At 42.0% G+C, this 21,456-nt stretch overlaps 1 protein-coding gene across 2 annotated transcripts; it reads right to left on the bottom strand.

The window, feature by feature from the left end:
- Window positions 1–2,031: 2,031 nt before the first annotated feature.
- SLC26A2 (solute carrier family 26 member 2) lies at window positions 2,032–18,967 on the bottom strand. 2 transcript variants are annotated; one of them, XM_040497480.1, is made up of 5 exons: window positions 18,726–18,967; window positions 15,350–15,498; window positions 9,171–9,348; window positions 7,366–8,095; window positions 2,032–5,873 (listed from the first exon to the last, which is right to left on the bottom strand). In XM_040497480.1, the coding sequence occupies exons 4-5, from the start codon at window positions 8,068–8,070 to the stop codon at window positions 4,353–4,355; spliced, it is 2,226 nt and encodes a 741-aa protein (XP_040353414.1). In that variant the 5' UTR covers window positions 8,071–8,095; window positions 9,171–9,348; window positions 15,350–15,498; window positions 18,726–18,967; the 3' UTR covers window positions 2,032–4,352. The 2 variants fall into 2 exon arrangements, with proteins under 2 accessions (XP_040353414.1, XP_040353404.1); XM_040497470.1 differs by lacking the exon at window positions 15,350–15,498.
- Between the last annotated feature and the right edge of the window lie 2,489 nt (window positions 18,968–21,456).

Genomic DNA, 21,456 nt, shown 5'->3' with positions numbered 1-21,456 from the left:
AAAAAAATTCACTATTTAGTATATTGCTTATTTAACTTTCCCAACTGTACTGAATATGTTCACTTAAAAATTTTAGGTGCAAAACACTTTTCAAAAATAGTCCTTGTCAGGATAAAAATTACCTTATAAAAATAAATCTTCTCCTATTCCCACATCTAAATTCTCCATCCCTAAAGTTACTAATGTTTGTTTTTTAAAAACTAAAATGTACCTTTAACTTAACAATATTTCAATAGTGTTCTACTTTAATCATAGGCTGTGATAACAAACCAGTAGGCTTATTATTTGGGCCTGTTCCATTATAATTTTCATTCTTGTTATTAGCACCTGATGATTCCAATCATGATTATCTAATAAAATCTTAGTACAAACGGAAAAAAAAGCCAAATTAGTTCAAAGGCTAAAAGCTTCCTAGATCTGATTTCCTCTTCTTTGCAGTTTGTTAAACCCAGCTTCAAATTAAGGCATCACTAAAATAGAGAAAGAAAACAGATGCAAAAAATGAAAAACATCAAAGAACAGAAAAACTAAACAAAGTCTAAATCCTATTCATGGGATTTTTACCATGTCACTGGAATCATTCCCTGAATAGATCAGGAGTGTTCGTGCCTCCTTGTTTGCCTCAGTTGCCGGTCTTCTGCTCAGACCTCAGTCCAGGCTCAGCTTAGCCCCTCCATAAACCCCTCCAAGGGTCCTGGGTGTTATCCTAGGAGGGTTACCATTATAGCCCATCTACGAGATTTAGTACCATAGTTCTAGTACTTGGTGCAGGACCCTAGACTCCAGCACGGATCCTCAGTAAGTACTGAGATATTATCTACATTGCTGAAAAAACAAAACAAAACCCTATAGCTCATCTGTAGCATACACAAAGGAAAACAATCCTTAAGAACAATAACAAGCATCACAAAGCTCAAATTTATCACGGTAACTTCTAGACTAATTTAAGTTCCCAAGAAATTCATGGTTTTTCTCAGTTTCATATTAAGATCAGGACTAAAAGCCAGACAATGCATTCTTCAGTGACCAACTGCTAAGAAAAATCCCCTTACAGAGAATTATTGTTCTGGTTAAAACATTTTCATTAGCATTAGACTAGTCTAATGAACTCATCTAACTTCTTGATACATGTTTAAAGATTACCATGTACCATACTGTAAATTTACCAACAAATTTTGGCTTCAATGACTACTACTGTTTAAAAGCTAAGTCAGACTATCAACATTTGTTTTCCTTTGGTCCTATTAAACAAAACTTGTCAACTAGACATCTGTCACTTCTACCACCATCAGAGGCTATAGTCACTCAGTCTAGTGCTCGGGAGCAGGTCCACTGGGCCTTTGCCCCAGCCCTGGGGTACCACATGCTCCTCAGCTCTTTCTGCTTTGGCGAATCTACCCTCCCTTTCTCGTAACAGAACCCAGTTCCGACCTTGCTGTCAAAACTAAGGTGTGGCTCCTAATCCTGATCTCCCAAAGTCAGGACCAACCAGGGATTGGACTCCATTCAACTGAGTCCCTCTCCTTTCTCCCCCATTTGGTCAGAGATAGTCTTTTTTTCGATGGTGTATTCCCTTCACTCCTCTTGACAGTTATCCTCACTCTTTCTGTTTTTGGCATACTCCCCCCCCCTTCCAGTTTTTACCATCAAGAATGTACACATTACGTTTCAATTAAATGACCATTTTAAGATATTTAGAATTTTATACATTTGTCCATAAGCAATGAGAAAACACTTCATTTAGACTCTAAAGTTTAAGGTATGCAAGATATTTTTGTATCAATAAAGTATGTAAAGTATCAGTTATTGAACTCAAGGTCTAAGCCCTTGAGCAAGAAAGAAAATGAAAACAATAGTTTTGTTGGTGAACTAGATTTTGGTTTCGGATTTGATTTTTTTAAACACTAGCCATCAACAATGTGTAAGTATAGGTGGACCTCAACCAAAGCAGAGGATGGAGCTATAAATTCTAGTGAAATCTTAGGTGTTTTTGTAAGTAGCTACCAAAAGCAGAATCTCTTTGTTTGTTTGTTTGTTTGGGTAGGAGAGGAACAAACCAGAACACAATTCGAGAATTTGCTAATTGCATACAGCTCCATTAATTGTTTATATCCACATGTGGACAGAAATGCCAGGTAAAAATCAGACCCTGTTACTCCTAAGGGATTCTCCAAATTCTGTGGACACTTTTCTTTGCTGTGCTAGTGTCTGCTAAATTACAGACAGGGTCGTCTTGAACATGTACTTATTTACTCTCTCACATGACATTAGACATCTATAATGGTCGGGATTCAAACCTGCCTTGCAGGAGGGAGAACAGGGATTAAAAACAAATAACCAACGAAGACACTGGAATTTTACTATTTCTATCCCTAAAACTGGGTAGAAAGGGCAAATATTGGCTGAAAGCAAACCAAAAAACCCCACGAATACAAACGGTAGTTAACATTTCTGAAATTCTAGACTTAAGTTCTAAAAGGATGTCAAAATTTAGTACTATTATATTTAATCATGAAATCAATCACCTCAAAGACAGAAATCCAACTTTTTTACTGAGAAACTGCTTTGTTTTAACAACTGAAAGGCATTTTCCATGTAAATAGGTGGACAGAGCTCCACCAATAGAAAAGCAATACTTGAAATTTATGGAGCCCAAAAGAAAGCTAAATATGTTTTAAAGTGTCCCACTCTAATAGATGCCCTACCCATGGGGTTTGGGTCTCACATTTAAATTGTTTAGAATGTAGTGCAGGTTAAAAAATGATTTGCGTTTTTGCAATTATTTTTCTTGCTTTAAATACTGTGGCTAAATGTTTTAACGTCATCTAAATTAGTCTCCTCGTCCTAACTTTGGAAAACCTGTATTTTTTCTTGTCTATCAAGGTCCACATATAGGACAATAAGCTTTCAATGCCAGACATTCTTGCTTTTCAAAAGGAACTATTCCTGGAGCCACAACCTGTGGCCAGCTGTCATAAATAATACACCCACAGAATTTGGGATGTTTCTAAATCCTCTTGCATAACAGCTTTAGGTGGCCGAAAGAGTTAAAAGCTGTCACTGTCATCCATATTTACTGGACATCAATAGGGTGCCTGACAGTAAGCATTAGCTTTGTTTTCACTAAAACATCCACCAATTAATTATTGATGTTCTTCTGGAAGCACGCTATCACTTCCATGCATTCTTTTCCATTGGTTACAATAAAATATTCTTGCAGAGTAAAGATGAACAGCACCTCCTACTTGAGAAAGACTGTCAATCCGCAGTGGACCCTCACTAAAATGCCAAGGGAAGGGGAAAAAAATTCACTGCTAAGTATACAAATTCTTAAGGGAAACTGTCAATCATTCCTTTTTGCAATCCATCCAACAGTTTGCCTCGAGCTCATTAAAAATGCCGTCTAGACTTGTGGAGTCGGCATTCTGCCTTCTACCTGGCAAGCTAGTTGCTGGTAATCCACAACAGTGTAAGACAGATTCCATGGGAAACAATGGATGAATGAAAGCTACACCAGAGCTTAATGGTAGAGAAATACTCAGAAACAGGGATTGATTGAGGTCACAGAAAAGACAGGGCAGATTCCCATTATTTTGGCTGATTATGAGCAAGAGCCCTTTGCTTATCCACTTACCCTAAACAAAAAGGCATGAATAAAAACATCAAGTGTATTACAGTAAGTAATATGAGGCCGGCTGGTAGGATTTCACAAGCCTGCCCAGCCATCCAGCTCCTAATAAGATAGTGCCCGTGGTTCCTTGCCTTAAGGCAAGGAATGGTGCTCTCGTATTAAAAGCCAGAGATCTTACTGCTGTCTAGGGAGTAAAGACTGGGAATGGAGAAACACAAGTAAGAACGAACCTGGTGCTCCAGAAGTCTCCCGACCTGCTGGTATAAGAGCAGGCACAACACTGTTTCCCTGCCTCCTTTCTACTCCCTCTCCAAAGAGCCATTATCAAGCAGGCTCCAGCACTTCTCAGAATGTCAACGACAGCTTTACTTCCTGGAGAAGGAAGAATCCAAATGCGAATCTTCTAAAACACACGATGGTAATTAAGTTTGGGGGTCACCTTACAGTTCAATTCAATAGACATTTAATTCCAAGAATACCTCATATCTGCAAGAAAGCTTGAAACCATGGTATTTTCTTCTTTTTGATTCTGGTTGACTATAAGCTCTACTCTGCTGCATATGTGTAGATATCTACAAAGGCCATCAGCTTCAAAGGAATAATACCTAATCATCAGGTTAAAATTTCAAGTGTGCAACATTTTCTGCTGTGGAACTGGAAAATGTTACACACTTCAAACTAACCTACTGGCTAGACATAAGTATTCTTTCCATCTACTTTCTCAATCACTGGAAGGACTTAGACCATTGGGAATACATACTCCTTTCTGATTCTGATATTCTTCTGCAAAAGCCATCGCTTCATACACACTATAAAAGAGAAGGTTTTCTTCTTCCTTTTTGCAATACTCTCCGCAGGCCAGGGAATCCCTCACAGAAGGATTGCACTGAGCCAGCAGAACCTGGATGCCAATGGCTTCATAATCTCTACGAACTTCTTTCAGGGTGTGGATCCCTGCTGTATCTAAAAACTGTATTGCACTGCAGTCAATTACTATGGTATGGAGATCCAAAGGATCATGGGAAAGTTGCAGTGAAACTTCATCCTGGATTCCACTGAAAATCACTGTCTCCTTTGTGATCTTTGTCTTGGCAGCCTTCTTCTGAGCTGCCTTTACTAAGACTGGGTTGAGAGTTTTTTTGTATAAAGCAGATTTAAAACATTCTTTGTTTATGTAGTAGAGAGGGGCTACAAAACGGAATATCTTGACGCCCGGCTTTGTCTGAAGATTCTTGTAAGCAGACATGGATTCAAAGATTTCGGACTCTTCCACCCAGCCAAGCAATGAAATCTTTGGCTTCTGTGTGCGGAGAATGACACAAAACATAGAAAAACAAACCCCAATAAGCAGGCCTATTTCAGTACTTATCAGTGCAGAGGACAGCATAGTGACAAACCAGATAACTGTATCCATTCTGCTAACCTTCCACATTTTGGGTAGATCCTTAAATTTACGTAGGGCTCCCCGGAGATTTACAATAGTGATCACACCAAGGACACTTTTCTGAAGAGAATAGAATAAAGGAGCAATTACCAGGAGGACCAACAAAAGAACCAAAGCTGTCACCACAGCAGAAAGCTGAGTTTGGCAGCCTGTTGATTCTTTAACCAAAGTCTTTGCAAGAGCCGCACTAGTAGTAAAGCAGTGGAAGAAGGAAGGGATGATATTGCAAAAGCCAATGGCATACATTTCCTGATTAGCTCTGACTGTGTAGCCATGTTTCTTGGCAAACATCTCAGAAAGTGATACAGTGATAGCAAAACCAATGATAGAAATAGCTATTGCGTCTACAGCCAAACTGGGAATTAAGTTCCAGTCCGGTGCTTTGGGTGGCATAAACCCCGTGGGAATATGTCCAGCAATACTGCTATTGTATTTCTCGTGGAGTTTCCCAAAATGAGAAGCTAATGTGGCTGCCACGACGACAATGAGTTCGGTAGGAATTGGTGCCTTAAGCTTGGACTTGAAGTGCTCATTGAGTTCTTTGGTTGGCAAAAGAACCAAAAGGCACAAAAGGCTGGTGATGAGATCACAGATATTGGTCCTATGGATGTTTCTGAAGATATGTATCCAAGTAGTGATGAGCGAGCCCACACCATTACTCCGAGGAAGGCTGAGCCCAAGGAGGTACTTGGCCTGAGATGTAAGAATAGTGAAGGAGGCACCAGTGACAAATCCACTCAGCAAGGCATCTGAGAGGTAGACAGAAACAAAGCCCACTTGAAAGAAGCCCATCGCTACCTGGAAGGAAGGATATACAAGTGTTAAATATAAATGGAAAAGAGCTTCTAAATCCTCTAATATCCTGGCACTGCCTTGCATGGAGACATACCTCAGAGCATCACAAAATGTCAGAGGTAGAAAAAAAACACAATCATACATCAGCCCTCTCATTTTACAAAGAGAGGGTTCATTTTACTGACACTCAGAGGGTTGAGCAACTGGTCCAAAGTCCCACTGTTCCTCAGCCTGGATAAGACAAGAACTTAGGATTCCTACCTTCTTGTACAATGTTTCTGAAATGTGAATAAAGTTCAGACCTCAAGAAAACGATTTCTAAGGATCCACAAAAAATTACAAAAACTCAAATTGGAAAAATTCTTCTAATGACAAGGGCATGTATTTCCATTAAATTATAAATCGTTACCATAAAAGTAAAGTTTTAATTAATAAAAAAATTTTGATTCACATCAAAATAGAATCACATTTAAATTATAGAACAGTCTTTAACCTCACGCTGAGAAACTATTCTCATTCAGTGTGTATGTGCTTATGCCAAACTGCTTCCCATATTAATTCTGCATCGTCAAAGATACAACATTTTTACTTCTTTATTTTTTTCCTCTTCCCAATAATTCCTCAGAATTTCCCTGAGCCCTTCCTCATTCTTGGTGAGACATAATAACAAAAAAGCAAAACTGGACCCTGAAGAGCACCACTCTGCACAGCAGCCCCTTCTCTTCCTCTTTCCCAGGCACCAAACTAAGTGAGCTACTCTTCCCTTTCCCATATTGGAACCAGATGCCTATAATGGAGAAGAGGTTTAATGCTGGCATCGACTCCCAGATGCTAAAAGACAGGGGTGTGATGATAATGGTAGGTTTGCGGATTCTATGGGAGACCCAAGGAGAATTTAATTTGTAATCCTTTCTTCTGGCTAATCATATGAAATAGTGGTTCTCAACTTGTTCCCTAGCAGTCCACGGGAAGTGCTGTCTTTAGTGAGAGTCACTTACTAGAGCAACAATTCTAAAGTGGGGTTGGTGGCGGGGCGGGGGGGGGGGGCATCTATAGTTTGAAACCTTCTGCACTCCTCCCTCTGCCAACCCTCATCCTGTTACCCTCCTCCTGCTTGTTAGTGCTGACTCTGCCAATAAGGAACCACACACAACCTCAAGAAAACCCAGTGTTTCTCAACATGTAAAATTAAGGAGTTGTACTAGGTGATCTGAGGTCCCTTTCTGGTCTACATTTTGCAACCAAATAATTACAATCTGGCTGACTGAAATTCACTGGTTCAGAGGCAGCCTAAGGTTGAGGAAAGAGAAGCAGCCTTATCTTCCATGTAGAGTCAAACTATGGTCTGAATTTTGGCTCTATCCCTCACATATCCTAAGCATTCAGTAAATGACAGCTTTAACTACTATGATCTCTGAGATCCCTTACAGATCTGAGATTTCATGTACGGTGATTTCTTTTGGTAGAAGCAACCACCCGTTCCATTGTTTCTTACCTGATAAACTCCAGCCATAAAGGTCACAGTGCTGCCAACTGCAATTGCATAGCAACTTCTGTCACATATCCAGTCTGATGTCTGGTTTAATAATGTGCTCCCATTTGAAACCATCCCTAAAGAAGGAGCAGTATGGGCAGTGTCATAGCCGGCTTTGTGTAGTTCTCGGTCAACTACCTCACCAATCATAAGGCACAATATTCCAAAAATGCCCACAGAGATGTGACGGGAGGTACCCAATAGGAAATAAATGATGCTGGCAAAAAAAGAGGTGTACAGACCATAGATAGGTTCTTGGCCAGCCAAGAGGGAATAAGCGATGGATTGGGGTACTAATAAGATGCCCACAATCAAGCCAGACATCACATCCCCTAAAATGTTTTTCTTCAGATCATACTTTGGGAGCCATCGCAAAACAGGAAGGAAACCAAAAATCACATTTTTGGCTTTGGTTGGACTGCACTGGCAAGTCCTCCGCAATTTTTTAATGACAAATTTCTTGAAGTTAGTATTTGATTTCTCTTGAGGCTCCATATGGATCCTACGATAAGGTGTGCATTGATCATTGGCTTCAAACTGCTTGAAGTCAGTACTTGATTCATTTGCAAGCTCCGGAGGGATGTTACACAGAGGGCCGTGTTGGTCATTTCCTTCAGATGAGTCAGTGAGTGACAGATCATGTTGCTCTTTACTTTCCAAAGACATTTCTGGAGATAGATGCTTCAGCCTCCTACCCCAAAGAAAAAACCGGGATTAACTGGTTAAGTAATTCTCAGTGCTCACACATTTTAACAGTCCTACTTGTCATCCATGAGAGTGAAGACGAGTTCAGTTCGGGGGTAGGTGTCTTATATTCACTTTCTTTCGTTAGTTGAGCCTCATATGTCTTGATCAGGGAAAACAAAAACAAACACAAAATATAGACCAAAAATAGCCAAGTCAGAGCAAATAATTGATTGGGTATAGGACTTCCCCAAAGTAAAAACCATCAAGGATTCTTCCCCATCTCTGCCTGGCTTCCCCTGCAGTTTTTCCCTCCAGAAAAGGTATCAGGGTGGCCCGTCTCCTACTATCACTATCTTCTTTCCAGGTTTTTCACCCCCAGGTATACTGCAAAACAGGATCTAGTCTCAAAACTTTGCTGCTACCTGCAAGTCCCGGAAGCAAAGAAGATGGTCTTTTTTTTTCTTTTTGAATACACCATAAACTGTTTACCAGATACTTCCCAAATCAGTGTCTTTGTGTTAGCTGTTTGCTTAGCTTAGAATGGCCATCAACCTCTCTGCCCATCAAGATTCTAACCATTTTTACACCCAGTTAAACAACACTACCCTTTCTACAAAGCACCAACCAATCCCCTAGCCCAAGTGAATCACTATACTTCTATATCCCATAGTATTTTTCACTTTCATTATAGCACTAGTAATACTCTTGTGTTAGTTAACTAAGAGTCTCTCCAGCTCTTGGAGGAAAGGATATCTCGCTCATCATTGTAATCACCAACAGGTATATAGTAATTCCGAGATAGTAGGCTTACAAAATGTTTGAATGGATCAAAGAACAAATGAATACACACTTTATGACTGTGGCCAAACAGAGACAAAATATACTAGACAGAAGACTCAGAAAGTTTCCTGTTTTGGAACTGACAGAAAAATACACCCTTGCAAAGTAATCCACATTAATTTTGTTTGGATGAAGGGGCTATAGCTGATCCTCCCAATGAACAAGAGTAAAATAATAGTTACTTGATGGTCTCATTAAGTAGAAAAAGAAGAAAAGAACAGATTTAGATCACAACTTACCCTGAGCAAGTCAATCAGATTGGTGGATACACACAGCAGGTCTTCATTCCTCAATGCAACTGGTCTGTAACTCTCTTCTTACTTCCTACTCAGGTCAACCTAGTTTGAGTACATTTCTTAGGTCCTTTTATTTTGGAACAGCTCTTGGTGATTCCTGGGTCAAAGGGCTTTTCCAAACCTAAGATATGCAAAAGAGGCATAAGAAAAAAAGCTAAGAAAATCCAAATCTTGCCCTACACGGCTGCTATCCGGGAAGGAAAAAGATAAAAATTAATACTAGAAAGTACAAGAGTGATGGAAACTATAAGAAATAATTGAATTGAAATACTAAAAGTGAAAAAATACAGTAATAGAGATGAAGAATGCCTCTGACAGGATCATCAACAGACTCGACAGAGCCAAAGAAAGAATCCATGAAATTGAGGATAGGTCAATAGAAATTACCCAAATTTAAAAAGAAAGAGAAAAACAGATTTTTTTTTTTTAAATCAGTAACAACAATGTAAGAGAACATCCAAGAGCTATGGAAGATAGTAAACAATCTAACTCATGTGTACTTGGAATCCCAAAAGGAGAGGACAAAGAATGGACAGAAGAAATATTTGAAGACATAATGGCCAAGAATTTTCCCAAATTAAAGACAGACACCAAAGTATAGATCCAAGAATCTCAGAGAATACCAAAAATGACAAATATAGAAAGAAAAACCAAACAAAATCCCACACCTACACATATCATATTCAAGCTGCTGAAAACAAAGATAACAGCCTAAAAACGGCCAAATTGAAAACACACATTACATACAGAGGAATAAAGACAAAAATTACAGTGGACTTATTAGAAACATCGGAAGGTGACTGAATAATACCTTTATCACAGAAAAATAGCTGTCAACCCAGAATTCTATACCTAGAGAAAATATCTTTTAGAAGATGAAGGAGAAACAAAGACTTTCTCAAACACTAAGAATATCCAGCAGACCAGCACTACCATGTATACATATACCAGACAGAAACTAGGGCTACACAAAACACAACAAAGAAATAAAGTCAAGGAATGGAACAAATGAAAATCAAGTCAAATCCATGTTTTAATTTAAAATATCTTAAACTGCTCTAAAAGGTAAACATCTAAGCGACGGTAGGAATGTATTTTGTTTATAGCATATGCAAAATAAAATGTATAAAAATAGCACAAAAAATGGGTAATTGGGAATTGTAAAGTCTTAAACTAGATGTGAAGTGATTCATTATTATTTGAAGGTAGGCTCTGATTAACGATGTATTTGTAAATCCAAGAGGAACCACTAAATTTTTTGAAAGGCATAAACGGTAAGTTAATTGTGGAGATAAAATGAGATCGTAAAAAATTCTCAATCCAAAAGAAAACAAAAAAAAGGGGGGAAAAAGAGACCAAAAGTAGATGGAACACACTGAAAATAGCTGGCAGGATGGTAGAGTTTAAAACAAACATAAAAATAATCACATCAAATGTGAATGTTCTAAACATGCCAATGAAAAGGTAGCAAGTGTCAGATTAGATTAAAAATTAAGGCCCAACTATATGCTATCTATAAGAAACCCACTTTAAATACAGATAGATTATAAAAGTGAAAGGACTTGTCCAATGCAGTAATTTATTTAGCTTGTAAGTGACTGAGTCAGCTAATAAAATCCAGATTTTAGGACTCTAAGTATAGCTCTTTTTGAGCAAGGCACTATTCCTATCACCTATCTAATTAGCTTTCTCTAACCTCAGATAATTCCAAACACTTTAGAATTCAGCTGCTCTACACATCCCAGTTTCACCTACCTGCTACCCCAAATGACCTGGACTGATACCTACAAATGTGTACCCAACTCTCCTTTTACTATACTCTTGGCCGTGGCCCTTTTCCACCTCTAACTCTCAAAAACTTAGGTATTCATTCACAAACAGTCCTAGAAGTAGAACTGATACAGCCATCAGTCTGAATCCAAAAGCCACGTATAGTCTCCTTTATCTATTCTACTCACCTCCTAAAACTCTCAACACTATTTTTTTTCCTTTTTCACACAGATTTTAAAACACAAAGCAACATAAAACTACATTAAAAATTATTTTACACTAAATGGTAGGTGTGACCTTCACACACAGTAAGCTCCTTGAGAGCAAGCTCCAATCTAATTCATCTTTGTATCCCCCAACATGTCCAGGTATATGCTTTCCAAAACAGGAGCTAAAATATTTGCTAAGCAAATAACTCAAGTACAGGAAAAGTAGAATGCAAAGCAGTATTTATTTTCAAGTGGAAATATCTCCTTTGGAACATATTTTTCAAATACCCCTTTTCGCACAAAAATCCTCTCACTTCCTTAAGCCAGTTACTGCTTTCAATTATAGTATTCATCAATTGCTTCATGGAAATTAAGACATGACAGTGTTTATCCTTGGAATAGAGCCTACAGCCAGACTTCCATTTTAAGGAGGCTGGAGTACAAACTATACTTTCCATGAAGTTCAATAAAACACAAGTCTACCGTATCATCTGGGCCAGTTTCTCCCTTTATTAACATTGATAATCGAGAGTGAGAAAAGGAAAGGTTCAAGAGGAAAATACTTGACCCTTCCACATTACCTTGCAGGAATCACAGGGGAAGAAAAAAACAAAACGTCTGAACAGTGCATTTACCTATGCAAACATTAAAGTACAATGGTAGTTTGAGTAACACAAAAAGGAACGACATTTCTTCACTTTATTCTTAAGCTGCACACATGCAGCTGTGACACCTAGAAAGCGGTGTGATCCAGGTGGCAGACAGGCAGCATTGACACAATTCCCGTGTGAATTACTGAGAGGCTAGAGCACTGGACTAGAAGAGAGGTTACATCCTTTCTGTATGAGCCTGATAGCAGTCAGCCAACTTCTTTTTGAAGATTTGGATAGAAGCAAACCAATGTCTGCTGTTGGTAATTACAGCACATACTTTTAACTAACAATGCATGTATAACAGTTCTGTAATTTGTGAAACTGAAGTGCCTTTTCAGAGGACAATCTTTTTCTTTTTAATTTTTATTGTTTTTAATGCTTATTTTTGAGAGAGAGAGAGAGAGAGAGAGAGAGAGAGAGAGAGAGAGATTGAGAAGCAGAGAGAGAAGGAGACACAGAATCCGAAGCAGGCTCCAGGCTCCAAGCTGTCAGCACAGAGCCCAACACAGGGCTCGAACCCACAAACCGTGAAATCATGACCTGAGCCGAAGTCGGACACTTCACCGACTGAGCCACCCAGGCGCCCCTTCTAAGCATCATAAGCTAACCACTGTGCTAGACACACTGCCTCAGAATCTAGACCCAAAACCAAGGGGTCAATCTTTCTTTCCTCTAACCTACTAATCGTATATATCATCCGTCAGTAAGTCCTGTCTGTGCTACCTCAAATATGATATCCACCTGCTCCCTACTCTCCAAAGTACCTGAACCTAATCACTTTTCACTCCCCTCCACCATCACATCTTATCTGGGCTAGTCTAATGGCCTACAATACCTGAATCCTGCCTACCTCTCTACCCTCATTTCCTACTGGCCTTCTTGCTGTTCTGGAACACGCCAAGTTGATTCCCTTTCTAAGGTCTTTGCACTTGCTCAAGTTCTCTTTGCCTGTAATAATCACTCCCAGACCTTTGCAGGCTTTTTCTCATCCTTCAGGGCTCAGCCGGTGTATCATCCCCTTAGAGAGACATTGCTTGGCCATTCCAAATAACATAATACTCCACTCCATCATTCTCTAAATCCTTACCTGGCTTTATTTCTTCATAGCACTTTCACAGGGACTTTTGAAATTATATAATGTATTTATACATTAAAAATACTATTATTTAGGGGCGCCTGGGTGGCGCAGTCGGTTAAGCGTCCGACTTCAGCCAGGTCACGATCTCACGGTCCGTGAGTTCGAGCCCCGCGTCGGGCTCTGGGCTGATGGCTCAGAGCCTGGAGCCTGTTTCCGATTCTGTGTCTCCCTCTCTCTCTGCCCCTCCCCTGTTCATGCTCTGTCTCTCTCTATCCCAAAAATAAAATAAAACGTTGAAAAAAAAATTAAAAAAAAATACTATTATTTATAGTCTTTCTCATATCCACAGTACCAAGAACAATACTTAGCACATAATAGATCAGTAAGTTCTTGCTAAAATGAATAAGAAACCCAGTTTCTACCAACAATCAAAGGACTAAGACAATTATAAACAGATAAGCTATAACACTCTACGTGCCATTAACAGAGGTTTGGCGTATTCTGAGAGTGGAGGATGAGCTGTGGGCCAATGTGAACAAGTTGTAAACAAGAAAGGAAAGGAAACTCAGGCAAGTAAAAGGTCACAGTTTAATCCAAGACCCAGGAAAAAGTCACCTAGAATGCCAATTCCTAGGGTGAAGCTGCAGGAGGTTAAGACTAGAGTGAAAGACTGGTTTCGTATTTGATCCCAAGAAGCCTAGATTTGGCTGACAAAGGCATAAACTCCAAGGCAGGGCAGGGATGGGAGAGGCTTGACATTTCAGTGGTAGAACAAGACCGGAGACACTAAAGGAGATGGACAAATCCAAGACGGATCGTGAGGTGCGACACGCACAAGGAAGAATGATGTATAGGAACACGGAGGAGGAAACGAAAAGATAGGAGACAACAAAAAGTTTGACTTTAGGTTTCACAGGTTTGAAATTCTATCAGATGTCCACATGAGGATGTCCAGTGAGCAACTGGAAATGGGGGTATCAGGCCCAAGAGAGAAGCCAAAACTGGAAAAGTAAATGGGGAGAGGAGGAACATATTGCACATAAAGGAACATATTAGCACATAAATGGTACCTCATTTTTTTCTCTGAATTCCCATTGTTTAGATGTTCAATAAACATTTGTTGGGGAGATGCTTTATCTTCCCAACTAGATTAAGAATTGTTCAAGGAGATGTTTTCTACTTTTCATGTATTCTCACAATACCTAGCATAAAATCTGGCACACAGAAGGCACTTAATAAGTTGTTAATGGGTGGATTGGTTTTTATTATTATCATTTTAATGTTTATTTATTTTTGAGAGAGCAAGCAAGAGCATGTGCACAAGTGGGGGAGGGGCAGAGAGAGAGGGAGACACGGAATCTGAAACAGGCTCCAGGCTCTGAGCTGTCAGCACAGAGCCCGATGCGGGGCTCGAACTCACGGACCGCGAGATCATGACCTGAGCCGAAGTCGGCTGCTCAACCAACTGAGCCACCCAGGTGCCCCCATTCATTTATTTTAAAAAAGAGAGCACAAGTGGGGGAGGGGCAGAGAGAGAGGGAGAGAGAATCCCAAGTAGGCTCCGCACTGTCAGTGTGCAGTTGAATGCGGGGCTCGAACTCACGAACCATGAAATCATGACCTGAGCTGAAGAACACCTACTGAGCCACCCAGGTGTCCCGAGTTTTTTTTTTTAAAGTTTATTTTAAGAGAGAGAGAAAGTGCACAGGCAGAGAGAGAGAGAGAGAGAGAGGGAGAGAGAGAGAGAATCCTGAGCAGGCTCCGCACCATCAGCGCAGAGCCTGGCAAGGGGCTCGAACTCACAAATTGGGAGATAATGACTTGAGCCGAAATCAAGAGTTGGACACTCAACTGACTGAGCCACCCAGGCGCCCCTTAAGTTTTAAAAATAAAAGTAGTGACAGTTGCACAACACAGTGAATCGTACCTAATGCACTGAACTGCAAACTGAAAACGGTTAAAGTGGTCTATTTTACATTTTTAATATATATTTGAACATAAAACCAGGAGGAGAGGAAGCAGAGTATTAAAAGGTTCTTATACACAAAATGGTATAATAACGGCGAAGGTAGAGTGTGATAAATTAAGGATGCATACTATAAACCCTAATACAACTCCATTAATCACAGAGCTATGGCTAATAAACCAACAGAGGAGATAAAATGGAATCACAGAAAATAATACTAAACAATCCAAAAGAAAACAGAGAAGGGAAAATAAATCGCGACTCCATAAAGTAACCGAGATCTAAAGTTTGTGGGGAACTTGAAGTCTTAACATTAACCTCATACTAATGTGAACAAGTCACCTACCAAAAGACTCTCTCTCTTCACTTACGTGGAAAAATCTCAGTTACAACTAGGCTGCAACAGGTGTGGACTGTGCGGTTGGGAATAATTTTCCTGTACTCACACTGCTGGCAAGTAGTGGAACTGTGACGGGAGGCAAAGCCTGTGTGATTCACACGTACTCTGTCTCTCGACTGCTTCTTTTGAAACTTATCAAATCTTCAGAAAAGTTGAAAGAATGATACATGCAGCACTGGTATGTTCACAGTTCACCTATTAAACAATTTCACAATTCACCAATTGTCAATGTTTTGCTACGTCTGCACTTTTGCACCTCTCCATCCACACCGGTTGGTTGGTTTGGAGTTTTGTCCCCAGACGTACTTCAGCCTTAAACACCTAACTGAACCCGTCGTTTTTTTTAACCACCATGCTCTGTTGCCTCTTTTTCAAAAGAAGCATTCGTTAACAAGAGATCAAACCATTTGGATCGCTCTTCGAAAATCTGCAATGGCACCCCACCTCCTCCTGCATACGGTCTACAAAGTTTAGCACAGGCTTCTCTCTCTGAACGAGCTGGACCTGCCTTTCTTTTGCTTCCTTCCATGCTCTGGTGTTCTAGTCACCAATCTAGGAAAATATTAAGCATCCCTGGTTCCTCTGGGCCTTTCCTCATGTTGTTCCCTCAGTCTGGAATGCCTTTCCTTTCTATCTCCAACTATCTTGGTCCTTTTCCTAATCCTTGAAGGCCCACCTCAAACGCCACTAGGACGTATTGTTTCTGGTATAAAGCCCAATCAATGTAAGACGAAAAACTAAAACACCAAAGAGGAAAATAACATCATGTAAAACCACGATCAAATAATAGTTCCTCGAAGAGTAAGTCACAGCTTTCAAAAAGATTTCATATACACCTCCCACTTGCCTCCTCAACAGATCTGAGAACAGATTATGAGTCCTCTCCTCCAATATGAGAAAAACCAAAGTTGTAGTCACTGCCTCAACTAGTAGGACCAAAGTCTCAATCCTCGTTTTCCAATTTCCAAGGTTCCCTCTCTTTCCAAAATGCCACCTGACTCCCCAGATTTGTTTCCCTGCTAAGAAGTCTTCGGGGCTAGTTCAAATTGCCATTTTGTGGCCGAGTGCTCAACTCGTAGATCTGAGTCTTATTAATGTGAATCCGTGAAGGTGGCAAAACTCTTGAAGCTGTTGGCACAACATTATTGAAGCAGGTTTGTAGAGGATTAAGAATGAAATCAATTTTATCTTTCACATTACACACGTGCGCTGGTAACATTTTCATTTTCTTTTTTCTGTCAGGAGCAACAATGTAAAATTTATCTCTGTAACTGTACTTTGGCCAGAATAATAATTCAGATCCCAGCGAAGAGTCAAACAGGCCAAGCAGGTTGTTCCTACCTCCGTCTCCTTTTGCTGTCCCTCTAACTAGAATGGTGCTCGGGGCTGTGTTCATAGCTTTCCCTCTTGCTTCTTTTAGGTTTCCGCTCAAATACTACCCTAGGCAGTTCCTTCCCAGACACAACACGTAAAACAGCATCACTGCCACCACCACACCTCCCTCCCTCATCCCTGCCCTGTACTCCTGTCCCCCTTACTTTGCTTTATTTTTCTCCATGGCCCTTCTTACCATCTTTCTTTCTTTCTTTCTTTCTTTCTTTCTTTCTTTCTTTCTTTCTTTCTTTTCTTTTCTTTCTTTCTTTCTTTCTTTCTTTCTTTCTTTCTCTCTCTCTCTCTCTCTCTCTCTCTCTCTCTCTCTCTCTTTCTTTCTTTCTTTCTTTCTTTCTTTCTTTCTTTCTTTCTTTCTTAACTTTTGGTTAATTGTCTTTCTCATCAGTGCAGTAATTTGCTCTTTGGTTCACAGCTGTTATCTCCAGGGTCTTGAACCATGCTAGCACCTAATAAGTGCTTAACAAATATTTGTTGAGTGAATGGAGAAATGACAGTTGAACAGCTATGTAGTAAAGAAAAAGGAGTGACCTCTCTCTCTCTCTCCGCCTCCATGCGCCATAACTAAGTTTATGTCATGAAATTTCAGTGTGGCAAGCATCTGCTTGGGGGGGGGGGTCTATGCCCACTAAAAGTGAAGTCAATGATCAAAATCCTCACCCCTCGTGAATCCAATCTGGACCTCTCCCCAGCCCTGAATGTGTTATCTCTAGATCTACCCCTGGGAGGCAGCATATTATAGTACAGTGATATTCAAGTGCGGTTTCTCAGGCAAATCCAGGGATGAGATCCAAGACTGAATCCCTGGAGACTCGGAGCCAGTGAGGTAAGGGCCCTACTAGGAGAATCACTGGATATGTCCTGGAGTTGAACAGATCTCTATTCAGATCCCAGCCACACTATTCAACAACTGTATGGCACGGGTGAAAAACTTCCTTTTACTCAGCATCATTTTCTCACCTGTAAAATGGGGATAACATTATCTAACTTGCAGGGCTGTTGTAAAGCTAGCACAAGTACCCAGCACAGTGCCTGGCACATAGCATTTGTTCAATAAACGACAGTTACTAGTCCGTCCTTCGAGATTCTTGATGGGGAAAAAAAAAATGGGCTCCTGTCTTCCAGTAGGTTTGGCTTTCCTTTTCTCTCTTGATTTTCAAAAACAAAGAACTTCTGCTTAACCCAATACTGGATATCACACTGGTTCCAGATTTGACATAAAGAGCCCTAGAGAAAAGGAGGGGGGCGGAAAAAAAGGTACTAGAATGGGTGCCAGAAAGTTTAAGTCCTGAATGCTCCCAACTCATGTGGTCCCCAATCCGTGCAAAAAAAAAAGGGGGGAGGGGAACTCAGCCTTATATTCTATGAGTTTGGGAGAGATGGGTACAAGTCCCAGCTCTGCAAATGACATGCTGTATAATTTCAGGAGAGGACCTGGCCCTCCCTCTCTGTGTCCTTTCAGTGTTCCCAACTATCCAGTGAAAGATTACAACTTAGTCTGTGAGTCTCGAAGTACAGTCCCTGATTTGTACTTAAACCAGATGTGTGGTTTTAAAAACCAAGAGAATGAGGTCCTCTTGCGTGTCCAAGCCTGGTTCCCCATCTGTCCGAGGGTGGGACGGTGGGTGGTGGCGGCGGCTCCTATCTCCCAGGTCTTTCTCCCAGTTTTCCGAGTTGGAGACGCCTAGACGAGGGCTCCAACACCAGAGCAGCACCGCTATCTACGAGGTGCGGGGCATCCTCGTGATGTGGGGCGGAAGGTGGGTAGCCCTGAGGCCGAGGAGTGGGGTCGGAATCGCCGCAGCGAGAGACGGGGGCTTTCACCCTGCTCCGGGTCTGCGGACCGAGGGTACAACCCTGACGCACACCCACCTGCAACGGCCTGGCCACGACGCCCACGTCGACCGTTGGTCCGGGCTTCCTGCCACCACGTCTCCGGCACAGGCCAGAACGACCCTAAGAGGGGCCCGCCGACCGCATGGAGGCCGGCACCGCTCGGTTCCCCCTTCTCGCGTCCCCTCCCCTCTTCTCACCTCTAGGTCCCTGGCCTCCCCGTGCGACGAGGCCCCGCGGCACGTCCTGCGCCGTGGCGAGGCTGAGGGGACACAGCAGCGCCGGCAGAGGTAGCCCGGTCCCGGGCCGGCCTCCCTTTAACCGGCCCGTCCCCTTCCCCGCCCATCGCCCGGCCCCCGAGGAAGGCGGGGCCCCACCGGGCGGGACCGCGGAGAGCGGCCTGGAAGCACCGGCGGAGAGGTGCGGAAGACCCAGCCAGTACGACGGCCCGGACGGTGGCAGTCACGTGGCCCCGCGGGCGAGCGACGCGGCCGCCAGCCAATGACGCGGCCCGGACCGCGGGGGTGCCGCCTCCTGGCTGTTTTCCTCCTCACGATTGGCTGCCCGGCAGGGCCTCGAGTCCCTGGTTCTTCGGGAGGTTCCTTCTCCGCTGGGGGCTGTGAGGAATTATCGGCGGTTTTGCACCTGAACCCTGGAAGCGTAGCAAGGAAAAGGTGTCCGGAGAGACCCGGAAGCTTTCGGTTTAGAGCGGTTAAGTGTTCTGCCTTTTCGAGCTGGAAGGTCTTTATCACTGATCTCTTGGGACCCTGTCCCCTCCCATTCTCCCTTTGTAGATGTGGAATGAAGATCCTAAATGGGGAAAGGTCAGCTGGAAAGTTAGGGGCTTTACCATTAGTGTAACCTACTCTCCACTGAAGGTCCCAATTAGCCAGAGACGCCTTTTAAGATGTGAATAAAAATGTAAAAATAAATATGAGACGTAATTGCAACTTCGCTTAAAATCCTCAGTGGCTTTTCTTGACGTTTACAGATAAAATTAAATTCCTCCCTATGCTTTCGAGGACCTGAATGTTCTGGACCGGCGCCTTTCTTACCTGGCATCCCTCCCTCTCTCTGCTCTCCACCCATCCTGGCCTCCTTTGCCAGCCAACCTTGTATTCTTTCGGGACCGACCACTGGTTCCTGCTGCCTGGTTTCTTTCTTGTGTCAGGTCTCAGTTTAAATTCCCACTCTCTCTCCCCTACCCTTCCAGTCACATCTGAACGTGTCATCCTGATTTAATTATCTGCCCCGTAACTGGGCGCTATCTGACGTCAAATATATGTTTATTCATTCTCTCTTGTTTATAGCCTGCGGGGGTTCGCTGGACAGGAGTGGAAGGTCAAGAGCCCCTGTGAAAGAAGCAAAAACGGTTAACTTCCTTTCCTTCCCTTTCCAATGAACCTCTTCACACTAATTTTAAGGAACTCCCTTTCTTGCCTAGAGATGATCCTCAAGTTCCTGTCAACCATCAGATTCAGAGCTTCCGGAAGTCACAAGTCATATGGGGAATCAAACACCTGGGTTTACTCCTGATGCTGTGCCTTGTGACTGGAGATAAGTCAATGGGCATCAAAGGTAGTTAATGCCTGCCCCCTTCCTGCCAGACGCACCTGATGTGTCCTTCCTTCCCAGTCGTGGAGAGGGTCAAGTAAGACAGTGGGTGTAAGGTACTTTGTCACTCCCTATAGGCTGCAAAACATACGATGGCAACAGATGCTGATTTCTGGATGTATATTTCTGGATGCACAAAACTCTTCACATTCATTATTTAATCCTTAGAGCAGCTTTCAAGGAGGTGCTATATTATGATTCTCCCTTTATAGGTAAGGAAACTAGACTCAGAGATGTTAGGTGACTAGCCCAAGGTCCCAGTTAATAAGTGACAGTAATATGATTTTGTCCCGGTTACACCTGACTGCAAAGCCCACTCTTAACCCCTACATCCACCGTATTGTCAAACGTAAGAGTACACCTTGCATCCTTGCATGTAACAGACACCAGTAAAACCTGGTTTAATATAACAACAGCTATCATTTTCTTTCTCTTATTCCATACATTTTAGTTTTTAAATAGTATACATTTTTTTTCTTTTTTTTTTTAAACGTTTATTTATTTTTGAGAGAGACAGAGCATGCAAGCCGGGGAGGGGCAGAGAGAGAGAGAGGGGACAGAGGATCTGAATCGGACTCTGGACTGACAGCTGAGAGCCGGATGCAGGGCTCAAACTCATGAACCGTGAGATCATGATCTGAGCTGAAGTCAGATGCTCAACCGACTGAGCCACCCAGGTGCCTCTAAAACAGTATATGTTTCTTTTTTAAGTTTATTTATTTGTTTTGGGGGGGAGGAGGGGCACAGAAGGAGAGAGAGAGAGAGAGAGAGAGAGAGAGAGAGAATCCAAGCAAGATCCGAGCTGTCAGTACAGAGCCCAGTGCAGGGCTTAATCTCATGTTACGTGAGATCGTGACCTGAGCTGAAATCAAGAGTCGACACTCAACCAACTAAACCACCCAGGCACCCCACATTCCATCCATTTTAATCTACATTACAGGTGAGGAAACTGAGGATCACAGTATTAGGTTACTCAGCAAGGTCACGCAACTGACAAGTAGTGGATTTTGAGGTGGAACGGTGGGGGATTTCCAAACTGAGAGCTTCCTGATGCCAAAATCCAAGAACATATGGCTATGACCCAGTGCAAGGAGAAGATGCTAGAGAGGAAGCTTTAGGACAGTCATTGGTGCCTCTCTCCCTTCCAGTTCAGCATCTCAGACTGCTATTTAATGTTGTGACCCTCTCTGCCTCCCCACATACACATCCCCAGGGGCTCCATGGAACTGGACTTTGGTCTGCTACTCCTACCATAGTTCATCAGTGCTCTACTTCTCTGCAGCAGGAGTCTAAGAAGTGAAACAGATCACCAAATCC

The sequence above is a fragment of the Herpailurus yagouaroundi genome, unplaced genomic scaffold, assembly GCF_014898765.1.
Source record: "Herpailurus yagouaroundi ecotype Mexico unplaced genomic scaffold, PumYag 29, whole genome shotgun sequence".
Classification (NCBI taxonomy): Eukaryota; Metazoa; Chordata; class Mammalia; order Carnivora; family Felidae; genus Herpailurus; species Herpailurus yagouaroundi.
Note: the sequence above shows the minus strand (reverse complement) of the source record. Positions and strands in the feature narration are given on the sequence as shown.

Bases quoted from the DNA above. Each gene is read 5' to 3' on its own strand.
- SLC26A2 (XM_040497480.1), bottom strand. From the start codon at position 8,070: ATGTCTTTGGAAAGTAAAGAGCAACATGATCTGTCACTCACTGACTCA. The intron at 5,874-7,365 runs GTAAGAAACAAT...CCTTCCTTCCAG, and splicing joins TTATGGCTGGAGTTTATCAG to GTAGCGATGGGCTTCTTTCA.